Genomic DNA, 12,386 nt, shown 5'->3' with positions numbered 1-12,386 from the left:
CTTGGTGGCTGCAGCGGGGGCTACCACCCTTGCAGTTTTCACCCTGCTGGACCTTAACACACACAGTGTCACTCATGTCACGAGTTTTGCTTGTCCGCAGCTTGAGGTGCAGTTTCCCCTCAAACCCCTGCACTTATGTCCTTGAAACTTGGCAGGATTTGAGGCCTCAGCAGGGGCTACCACAGCTTGGTAATAGGCTGCAAAGGGACCCTGGGTGCTCCCCCAGACCTAGGAGGCACCAGTCACCAAGCCAGGGGGAGGTGCCCCCCCGGACAGACCCGGAAGTGGACCAGAAGTGCTTCTGGTCCACTTCTGATCTGCTGCTGAGCATGATGGGGACCCCCACATGCTCCTGTGGGACGCTCCTTCTGCCTCACCATCTCAGTATTCACGAGCCACCTGGTACCTTGAGGTAGGTAAGAAAAACATTTAAAGCTGAGTCTATGTCCGAATCATTGAACCTTTCTGAATCTGTGCGGAGGGTTTTGATTTGATTTGGAGAGATTAAAGGGTCTCCTGATTCGATTTGGGATTCGGAGATTCAGCCACTGAATCGAGCTGAATTGAATCAGTGATCGAAGCTTCACACAGTCCTACAGATTAGCCCCCCCCGAGTGAGGGGAGGGAGTGGGGCTGGGGCAGGCACTGCAGCTTGTCTGAGGAGGTGTAGGGGGAGGGGGTGTGGCTCCTGCTGCTGTATGCCACTTGTCTGGGAGGGCATAGGGAAGGGCCGTGTGCCCTTGGATCTGCACAGGGTGGGCCGGGCCGGGCCGGGCGGGCTGCAGCTGTGGGCTGGGGTCGGAGGCCGTGCTGCACTTGGGGCACGAGGTGCTGGGAGGGGAGCTACAGCCACCCCAGATTTCGCCATAACCCTCATAGCCTGCTCCCAGCGCTGCTGCTGTCCACCCCAAAATGCAGCACAGCACGGTCCCCAGTCCCAGCTGCAGCCTGTCTGGCCTGCACAGATCTGGGGGCACATACCCTGCCCTCCCAGACAAGTGGTAGAAGCAACAGCAGGAGCTGCCGGATGAGCGGTGTGCAGCAGCAGGAGCCGCCCCCTACTTCTCCCCCTGCAGCCCCCAGACAAGCTGCAGCTCTGTCCTGCCCAGTCCTGGCTGGGCAGTGCCTACCCCAGCCCCACTCCCTCCCTCCCTCCCTATGCACGGGGGGAGCATTGATCTGTCCCCCCACCCCATCCCTCCCAGTCCCTTTTCACCGTAACGGACTTACCAGCTTCACAGAGCCGTATTGGAATATTGGCCAATACCAGTCCAATTGCTTCCTTCACAATCGTCTATTGGTATCGACCCCCAAAATCTCTATTGGTGCACCGCTATTAAAGTTTGTAGGGACACAGGGCTTTTGAAAAATCAGGTCATTTTTGTGCAAGGTAGAAACATGAATTTAAGAACCTAAATCTAGACATCCAGACTAGAAAGTTTTCCTCACAAAATGCATATATCCTGGTCTTTTGTAAAATGGCTCGTCTGCCCTTTCCAGCAGAAATGGTTTTTTGTTTTGTTTTTTTAAATTTTATTATAAGGAATTTGTTCCTTCGGTTCTTCTTGCTATCTGTAACTGGAAAGAGGTCAAGGTTCTAGATTTTTGGGTGCAAAAATACAAACAGCTCTGCATCATTTGGGGGGGGGGGAAGGAATTTAGTGAGGACTTGAAAGTGAAGGATGTATCTGAGGAAGATTATTTTGCAGCTTCCTGCAGCAAAACTGTCTCTTATGCCAGGGACGGCCAACCTATGGCATGTGCACCACAAGGGACACGGAAAGCCTTTGTGTAGAATATAAAGCAGATTGGGGGAAGGGACAGGCAGCACAGCACCAGATAGCATAGAAAGCAGAGCTGCAGATCAGGCAGGGAGCAAAAAGCAGAACACCCTATCAGGCTGGGGAAGGGGATCAGAGTGGCACTTAGAAGAGTGTGGAGTTAATTTGTGGCCCTTACAACTACAGCCAAGGACAGTGAAGTGTTGCGTGACCTGCAGGAAACTAACCAGGAATCCCTAATTTTCTGATAATATTATATAGAACCATTAGTAATTATGTGAAATGGAACTTTTCTGTTTCAACTTGCATTTCGACAGAACAGCTTTTCATTTCAAATTTCATTTCAGTTCGAAACTGCTGTTCCATTTAGTTTCATCGAAAAAGTTTTGCTGTTTCAGTGTTTTGCCCATAGGCTTTAATGGGGAAAGCTCGAAACAGCCTTTACCTTAGTCATTTCTGGCCTGATTTGGATGAAACTTGCAGGAATGGTAGTCCCTTGTGAGGGTGTCAAGCCTGTTTCAAGGAGATGGGTTCAGGGGCTTTAGGGAAACTGCACTTCAAAGCCTTGAAAGCAAAAAGCTCATGTCACATGTATGTGTTAAGCCACAATGGGGTCAAAACTGCAGGCATGCTAGCCCCTGCTGGGGCCACGAAGCCTGCCAAGTTTCAGGGAGATAAGTGCGGGGGTTCTGGGGAAACTGAACCTCAAGCTGCGGACAAGCAAGACTCATGACATGGGCGAGACTGTGTGGGTTAAGGTGCTGCAGGGTGAAAGCTGCAGGGATGGTAGCCCCTGCTGTGGCCACAAAGCCTGCCAGCTGTCAAGGAGATAGGTGCAGGGCTTCTGGGTTCTGGGGCCCTGCATCTCTGGCTGCTGACAGGCAAGAGTCATGACATGGATGGGTGACACTGTGTATGTTAAGGTGCGCCCTCACTCAATTGACACCAAGGCAGAAAGCAGGGCAGTTCAAACAATGCTGCCTTATGCAGTTTTCCCATCCCTCCCCCAAGAACACTGGGATTGGAAGGGACCTCAGAAAAAGATGAGTCACTGGTCAGCTACACAGTCAATAATGAGAGCACTCCTTCCCCCCCTTCCCCCTCTCTCTCGTTACTTTAGTTTCTGTTTACCTGCAGGCAAGCCCAGCATGAGCATCAAAATGTTTCGACTTGCCTCGTTCAGTTTTGAGGCTGTTTTGAAGCTCTGTTTCATTTTGATTTTGCCGTTTCGAGCTTGAAATGAAACTGCTGGTGAAATTTCGCACAGCCCTAGTACTTATGGTGTCTGCACTTGAAAGTAGAGATTTGGTTACTTTCTTAGGTATAGAAGATTACAACACATGTACCCCACAATTACAATATTTTTTAGCATGGATTATATTTTCTGAGAAACAAGGATATCAATTAGTTTACAAGTGAACATAAATTTCTAAATGCATCATTTATATTTATATTTAGTTCCCTCTAATGGATCCTTTTTATATTGAGTGACCATAATAGTGGAATAAGTCTCTTGAAGCTTCTTACATAAAACTAAAGAAAATTTATGTTTGGTTACATTTGAAGAAATGTATTTAGGATTAAGTTATTTCCTACTATTTATTTTTCATTACTGATTTTTGCTTCTTCAGAGAAGCCTAAATATTCTAGAAATATCCAGAAGCACAGTTACCAAGCTCATTCAATGATTTCTCTGGATATAACTCCATTGCTGGGTGATATCTCTTGCGTTAATCTCTCTCTCAATTTCTCTCATTCTGAGACTAGGCTTCTGGATTGCAGGCATGATTGATAGGGATCTACAGATCTTTCCTTTGGAATTATGATCAGTGGTTAATGCACAATACCAAGTAGGACATTACTTATCTTTAATAGTAGGAACATAGCTGTTCATGAGTGGGGGAGAGAAAGAGGCTTTGAGCCATTAAATTGCTTTCCTGGCTATTTTTCTAAAACCTGCTTGTAAATTGAAATAATTTATGCATTCAGTCCCAATGACCCAAGATAGTTGGCCAGTTACATCAATCTGATGATCATATAAATGGGGGCCTTCCCAAGTCACAGCAAGACAGTGGGTTTTTGCAGCCTGTTTGTGGCACGCAGAGCCAGTTTCACAATCATTTCACTGCAGCCCCACAACTTGCTGCTGATTGGTATGGACAGGCCCCAGCAGCCCTGCCCCTTGCTGCAGATTGGTGGAGGGTACCTTCACTCAGTCTACATTACTACCTCTTTCTTTTCCTCCTCCCTCACCACCGATTGTTGGATGTTGCCTTCACTCAGTCTACCTTACTACTGCTTTTTTTTATTTTGGTCGATTTCGTGGGAAATTGTGGCCAATGCCAGATTTCACAACAATCACAGATAATGGTGTCTTTTGCAGTTTCCGCAAAATCCATGAAACCATGATTTAGGTACATCCCTACATCCAAGTTATTTATAGATTAGCTAACTTCATCCCTCTCAGAGTCTTCCTTCATTTTAAATAGCTGCCATTGTATTACTTTCAATGGTTGTGAAGCGGATAGTGTTGAATAGTAGTAGTAATGACAGAGTATTTATAAAATAGTTATAAAACTTGTAAAATTATTAAATTTTACAATAATAAAAGTGGAAACTTGATCATATTACTAGGGAAGAGTGAGAGTTTTGTACAGGTGTGCAGGGATAAAATTAGGAAGTTCAAGCCATGATTTGGAAAGCAGCTGGCAAGGGACATAAAAGACAATGAAAAAGACTTCTACAAATATATCAGGAGTAGGAGGAAGACCAAAGAAGCTATAGGTCCTTACGGAATGCAGAAGGCAATCTGGTTGTGAACGATGCAGAGAAGGCCGAAATATTTAATGCCTTTTTTTACTTCAGCCTTCACAAATAGGGATAGATGTCAAATGACAAATGCAGTTGGCAGCAAAGATGGTTGGAATTAAACAGCCTAGAAAAGGGGTGTCAAAATCCTTTGGCCCCATAGGCCAGATGAATAGTGCAGTGCTAGTCCACAGGCTGGATCAGGCCTGTGGACAGTCCTCTGCCCTCCCAGGATGCTGTATCCAGTGTCCACTCTGGAATGCACACTGCACAGGTCGCCCTCTGTGGCTGGTCTGGGATCTGCATCACAAGGTTCTTCTGCCCCAGATCACTGTTGCATGGGGTGCCTGCAGGCACTGCATACTGTGCACAGATTCCAGAGCAACTGCGACAGGTGTCAAGTAGCTGGGGTGGGCCCTGCATGTGGCATGGGTTCCAGAGTAGCTGGCATGGGGGCTGTGTAGGTTGTGGGTGTTGGGCCCCACATGAGGGACCAGTCCTGCACATGCTGTGTGCAGCCTGTGGTCTGCCCCAAGAACAAGGCTCCATGGGTCAGGCAAGGCTCCATGGGTCAGATCTAGCTCACAGGCAGAACAGGTTAGGGATGTCTTAGAGAGTCTGCCTGCTTTCAAGTCAGCAGTTCCAGATGGGATGCACCTTAGAGTACTGAAAGAACTGGCTGAGGCAATTTCAGAGCTTTTGGCTATATCCTATTTGATAACTTGTGGAGGTCAGGTGAGGTTCTGGTTGGAAAAGGGAAAATAATAGGGCCTATTTTCAAGAAAAAGGAGAAGGAGGATGAGAGGAATTTCAGGACAGTCAGTGTGACCTCACTACCTGGAAGGTCATGGAGCAGGTCCTCAAGGAATTCATTCCAAAGCACCTAGAGGAAAAGGTTATTAGGAAGAGCCAGCATGGATTCACTGCCAGCAAATGATACCCGACTAAACTAACTTCCTTCTATGATAATGTGGCAGGCTCTGTGGGTGAGAAGAAAGCAGCGGATGCGATGTACTGTGACTTAGAGTAAAAAACCTTGCTAATCTCCCACAACATTTTCATTAACAACCTAAGGAAATACAGATGAGACAAGTGGCTTTCAAACGGTTGTGTGGGACCCTGAGATTGCACAATAGGTATTAGTGGTTCTGCAGATATATGGAGGTAAATGGCAGAGCAGGCAGGGAGGTGGTGTGCTGCCACTGCAGTGCTGGGTCATCTGACTCTACATCAGCTCACATGGCCTGTGGAGCCAGGGGTAGGGATCACATGGCAGAAGAGGTGATATGAAAGTGTTCTGTGACTTTAGGAAGTTGGCAAACCACTGGCTTAGACAAAACTTGGATACATGACTGGTTAGCTCATTGTACCAAATCAATAGTAATCAATGACTCAGCACTTCATTGGGAACAGGTATCAAGCACTTCCCCAGGAGTGCGTCTTAGGTCCAGTATTGTTTAACATAGAATCATAGAGAAATAGGGCTGGAAGAGACCTCCAGAGGCCATCTAGTCCAACCCCCTTTCTGAGGCAGTATTATCCTTATCCAAACCATCCCATACAAACCTGTACTCTAACCTCTGTAAAACTACCATCAACCCTGACACAATACAAGACATAAAATCTAACCTGCCACAGGTGGAGCAGGGGAACCATGGTAGGTAGTGTCCAGCTTCTGTAAAAGGTTGTTAATATATGCCCAAGAGATCCCAGGTAGAGCTCATTAGTGATTTGGATGATGGGTATAACAGGAAGGTGCTGGGGGATAGCCATGGTTTTCTGTAGTGACTACCTCAATGCTGTGCAGTTCCTACTCCAGCCTCTCAGGTTCTTGCCCTACTTATCGCCTGCCACATGTTGGTGTTAAAGGTAATGAGGGGGATCCCTCAGGTGCTCACAAGCTCTAAACCTTGGGTTCTGACTCTCCCCTTTGGCCCCCCTCTCTTGCCTTGGGGCTTCTAACCTTGCTGACCCAAGTTGCCTTAAGGGGGAGCTAAAGTCATGGCTTCTTTCTGCCCCTATAGCTACTCCTATGCCTTACAGATGTTACTCTGTCCACAGTTTAGTCCTCTTGTAGAGACTTCAGCATTAGTTTCCCTTTATTTTGGCTGCACACTTCTAGCCCTGGCTCACTGATTTAGCCTCAGCTCTCCTGGCCTTAGCCCTCTGAGGCTCTGGGCCCCTCAGCCCCATCTTTCACCTTATCCCAGCACCCCTGGCATCCCTGACCCAGGGCAAAGCTGCATTTGTTCCAGGTTACCCCTCCCAGTGTCCGTGACCCAGGCAAGGTTGCTTTTGATATAGCTCAGCCCACCTGGCATCCCAGACCCCAGAAAGGCACTGTGCTGGGTGTCCCTGCAGCACCCCCATAGCCTCCAGTCCACCCCTCACCACATCCAGCCTTCTGTTCTAAACTAGAACAAGAATACAAGCAGCTGCTTTAAACTCAAAGTCTCCTCTGGGTCATCATACTGCTGCCAAGTCACTTCCTTGTTTTTGGGCACAGCACTGGTAATACCTGGCATGTCTGCATTTCCTAATCATCACCAGCCTGAGCTGGCAGGAACTCCCTTCCTCAGCAGATTTAGAGTTGTACTGCCCCTCTGCCTCAGGGGCCCAGGTTTATAATCCTCTGGCTCTTCTTCCAGTCAGGTGATCCCTTGACAGGTATGCCCCCTCAGCCTCCAGAGCAGCTTACTGCTATTTCTCTAACTATCATAGCAGTGCCTTGCTGCCTAGCTAGGATACTGCCCTACTATCCTATTGCTAGGTAGCTGGCTGCCCTACTATCCTACTGCTATGGGCCCCTGGCTGCCTACTCCTCTAGCCAGCCCAGAATTAGCTGGCTTCCCTCCCCCAGCTGGGGGCATCTGTACTGCTGTTTCTCTTCAAGTAACAGGAGCTCCTGGCTCCCTGTTAAAATGGGATTAAGTGCATGCTTAGCAAATTTGCTCATGACACCAAGATGGTTATTGTTACAGATGCTCTCAAGGGTAGGGCTAGGGTAAACATGACCTGGATAGATTAGAAAAATGATCTGCAATCAAATGAAATCAAACACAGATGGAATTCAGCAAGGACAACTGCAAAATTGCGCACTTGGGATGAAATAATTGCATTCACAAAAATAGCCAGTCATTCCCCAGGCTAGGCTGCAGAGAAGGAGCTGTGGGTTATGAGACCATAAGCTACATATGAGCTAACAGTATGTTCCTGTTGCTAAATTTGGCAGCAGCTTACTGGATTGTATCAACAGGAGTGTCACTTTCAAATCGAGTGAAGTGATTCTTCCACTCTTATTTGGTACTGGTGAGTACTGTATACAGTTGCAGGTCCCACACTTCAAGAAGCATGTTGGCATATTTGAAAGAGTCCAGCAGAGTGACAACAATGATTAAGGGGCCTGGGATGCATTATGTAAGAGCAGGGATCCTGGTTTTCTCTGTTTTAAAAATTCCAAGTTCTATGATAACCCCCCTGCTCCAATTCTGTGATTAAGAAACCCCAAATCCATGTTTTTTCACTATTAAAATGAAACACCACTATATAGGCTAAACACACTGTTTTATTGATATATTTACCACTTTAAAGCAGTTTGGAAGCCTACCAGTGCCTCAATCATTATAGTAAAATAAATTCTAAATAGCTATATATTTTGGCATTTGATTTTGGTTTTTTTATCATAAAGAATTGGAGCTCCCTCTGGCCCCTTTGCTCACCAGGATGTGGGACCAGCTGCAGCCATCCCACCCTACTGGTTTGTGCTGCTGAACAGCCCTGATATACTGGTGCCCTACCCCAGCCCATGCAAGTGCCCCTCACTGCCAAGCCACAGCCCTGCCCTTGCCCTTCGCTCCCAGCCCACAGCCCCATGGCCTTTGCTGCCCCTTGCTCCCGACCTGCTGCTCCCCAGCCCTGCTGGTGGGCACATACTCCCCCTTTGGGCCCCCTCCACTGCATTGCCTTCAGCCCCCACATTGCCTTGGGCCCCCTCCACTGCATTGCCCGTGGCTTCTTACCCAGCAATGTGTTGCCTGTGCTCCCTCCCCTCTCTCCACCCCCCAACACATTGCCAATGTCCCCTCTCCCCACACTCCCGTAGAGTTACCTGGAAGGAGCTGCAGGAGCTCCTTGCCACTGCTGCTTGGCTGTCACATGCATGTGATGCCTCCTGCCTCTGATCACGCTTCCCCACTCCCCACGCCAGTTCCAAGCAGCTCTTTGCCAGTAAGAACTGTGCTAGCCTGCAAGGAGAAACCAGTGGTTTCCCACATTTTTCTCCTTTAAAAGGATGAATCTGTACTTTTCTTCTCTAAAGGAGAAAATCTGTGTTTTTCTGCAGTGAATGGAAAACCTGCATCTCCACTTATGAGGAAAGGCTGAAAGAGCTAGGGCTATTTAGTCTGTGGAAAAAGCTGAAAGTGTTTGATAACAGTCTTCAAATACCTGACAGGAAATGGGCTTTTCTCTGTGGCTGCATGGACAGAACTAGGACCAATGGCCTCAGGCTGCAGTTAGGGATTAGGAGGAACTTTCTGACTGGGGGTGGTCAAGCATTGCAACAAGCTACCTAAATAAGTTTTGGATTCATTGTCCCTTTATATTTTAAAGAGCAGGTTGGGCAGACACGACTTGGATGATTTAGTCAGGGATGCTTGTGCCTTGAGCAGGGGGTTGTACTAGATGACCTTGTGAGATCCCTTCCTGCCCTACTTCCTTTATGGTATTATGATTTTAAGATGCCCTCTTTCAAAATGGCCACTTTCTGCCTTTGTGGAGCTAGCTGCTCTTGGGGAGAACAGTGGCTGGTAACCTTTATTATTTGTATGAAGAGCAATTTGGCTTTATTCTCTCTGGGAACAATAGGAAGTAGTAGCTGTTTTGAAAGAAGCATATTTTTTAGACCAAGTCTATCTTATTAGCCATGAACAATAATACTAGCATATATTTTGAAAGTGGGCAGGTCTTCAGCAAAAGAACATTTTTGGCTTCTGCTAGAGAGTAAACTTTCAGTTATAAAAATAAATAGAAAAAATGCTATTAATTCTAACATTCATTTTCAAAATATATACCTTGTACCAGATTTACTGAACAGAAAGTCTGTGAAGGGGAACACAGGTTGATTATGTACATGAACATTTGGGAGATGGGATGGAAGAGGGAAACAGGGTATGTGGAAACAAAGTACTGTAAGGATCAGGAAGGAAGAAGAAACATACATGTATAGAAATGTGTAAAAATTAAGCAAGTTAATGTGGAGGTAAGGAGATGGGGCGGGGGAAATTGGCACATATACTCTTGTACTGTTTCTTTGCAGTGGATACATCACCCCAAGGATATGTTGGTTAATTTGTCATAAAATATAAAGTTTTTAGAAATATTGCTTGGTGATATTTTTTACCTTGATGTGGTGTTTAGTGCTTGTGTATGAATTTTCTATTTTAAAGAAAAAAAGGAAATTTCCAATTAAAGTTGTAAAAACAAAACTAAGGTTGATTGCTTATCAGTAATTTTAAGGTAAAAATATTACCAGGATGTTCCAGCTATCTCCAAAAATAAGCACTAAAATGTAGGAAATCAAGATGTATATCAATTAAGAACTCTGCTCTAGCTAACAAGATTAGCTATATTATCAATATTATCTATGTTTTTATTTTATCTAATCTGGCTATTTTACTGCTGGTTTGGGGGGTTAATTTCAGTTAATTAATTTAAGTGCATTGTTTTAGGATTGAAAAAGAGTTTGCAACAACTGCCCAGAGTATGAAGTTATCTAAAATTGCATCTTAACTACACTTATTGAGTAGACCACGTGGTCAGTGCTTCTAGCATTTAAGGAATCCAAGATTTCGTTTCAAGAGTGACATTAGAAGCCTTGGATGGTAGCTAGTAAATTTTGTGATTGCTGTCTGAAGCCTTGAAAATTAAGGGAGATACCCCTTTAAATGACTAGCTTCCATCCTTTTCAGGGCTTCTAATAGAAGCTTGAAAACTGACTAGTTCCTCTTACTTTCAGGGCTTCTAATTGCAGCCCTTTGAAAGTTGCTTTTTCTTTACCATTACTGATTCCGGTTGAGATATAGTTAACTGTAGTACAATTACTTTACAAAGTAAAGTAAACAGTGGAGCTGAAAAATGCTATACATTAAGTTGCTTATGCATTTAACTGATATGCAGATATCCAATGTTTGTTAATGTAAACAGTAGACAAAAATTTGGACTGGTGTTATTAATGCAGTTTAGTGAATTATGCATATATCAAATACTGTACCACATATGTGCAATGTGTTTTGTCTTTAAGTTGTGGATCAGTAATTGTTAAGGTTTAGACTGTTTTACATAGGTTATATCGGAGATTTGTAATCAGCTTTGCTAAATTCAAATTTAGAAGCATATTTTTAAATTGTATGTTTGTATTTTGACACTGATTTGGAAATACTGGTCTTATTTTATTTGCAGTTGGGAATTATATATCGGGATATAAAACTTGAGAACATTCTTCTTGATTCTAATGGCCATGTGGTGTTGACAGACTTCGGCCTGAGTAAGGAGTTTCTTACTGATGAAGTGAGTATTTAAATGTTACTCAATGTAGATAGAATATAAAAAGATCACAGAATCATATCCCCTCTTAATGAAAGCTGCAGGAATGTATTTGAGGGCAAGATTTGCCTCCTATATTGTTTCTTTGCTGGTTACCCCCTTTTCATCAAACAAAGTATTTGTTTTCACTCCACTATACCTATAGACTTTTATTTAATACTTAAGTCTTTAATCCTGCCACTGCTCTGCTAACACTGTGTGGCTTTTTTGTCCCTAATTTCAATTTTTTTCTTTAAATACCTTTAAACTTTCTCTCATAGTACCCCTTATTTTTGAAAGGCGCTTTCCTGAAAAGCTTACAAAGCAATGTACATCGTTCTTTAGATCACTCCTTAAATAGCTGTCACAGCACGCTCCTAGAACACTTTGAAGTGACTAGGTAGATGGTCTGCTATAACTTTTCATTAAGTTAATCCATTATTTCATTGTTAATCATGTGTTTTACTTTTGTGTGTTGTCTTTTCATGTTTTTAGATTGTAAGTTTAAGGTAGGAGCTATATTTTCTCCAGCGTGTGTTCAGGACCTAATACAATAATTCCTCAATCCCTGCTTAAAATCATTGGATGCTACTGCGAACAAATAGTCATTGAGCATGTGTTTGTCAAAGTACACTTATCTCTAAACATGCTTTTAGATTTCAGAGAATCTAGGCAAGTTAGGAAGAATTTAAAACTTTGAAGAAGAAGGTTGAATGTATTTTTACTTTCAGCTTTCTTACAAGAGGTCAGTCTTACTTTCAGGTTTCAGACCTTTCTACTAATAAATACTTTGGAGAGATCCGTTTCAGCAGCAAAAGGATTTTTTTTTAGGGGATCTGTCCTCTGCTGCTTCCTCAAAGAAAGCTTAAAAGGCTTGAAGAAAACTGGCTGAACTTGGGAAGGCACTTCTGAACAGGGACTGAAAAGTACAGAAGGCACCAGTATTTCCCTTCTTTATTGATGAAGGAAGCGGGAAGAACGACTGAAAAAAGACAGAGGAGCAGTAGACAAAATGCCGTGTTCTAAGTCTGAGTGATAGAGGAGATGTAAGGATGGTGTATTGGGTCCTTACAGAAGTTTGAGGTTGAAAGATTCTGCTTGATGCAGTAGAAACTGCTGAGGGTTTTGGAGGAAACCATACTGAGCAGCATGGAGGGATGGGATTCAAGTTAACTACTATAATGATGAGAGTAGGAAAGAGTGGAGGCAATACAA

General features: G+C 44.5%; 1 protein-coding gene across 7 annotated transcripts in view; it reads left to right on the top strand.

The window, feature by feature from the left end:
* RPS6KA5 (ribosomal protein S6 kinase A5) overlaps positions 1-12,386 on the top strand; it is a 166,695-nt gene that overhangs the window by 53,276 nt on the left and 101,033 nt on the right. For all 7 annotated transcript variants that reach the window (XM_025191253.1, XM_025191252.1, XM_025191258.1 and 4 more), the window contains one exon: positions 11,049-11,156. In XM_025191253.1, coding sequence (XP_025047038.1) covers positions 11,049-11,156 — 108 coding nt within the window. The remainder of the gene's footprint in view (positions 1-11,048; positions 11,157-12,386) is intronic.

This window comes from Alligator sinensis, unplaced genomic scaffold (genome assembly GCF_000455745.1).
Source record: "Alligator sinensis unplaced genomic scaffold, ASM45574v1 scaffold608_1, whole genome shotgun sequence".
Classification (NCBI taxonomy): domain Eukaryota; kingdom Metazoa; phylum Chordata; order Crocodylia; family Alligatoridae; genus Alligator; species Alligator sinensis.
Note: the sequence above shows the minus strand (reverse complement) of the source record. Positions and strands in the feature narration are given on the sequence as shown.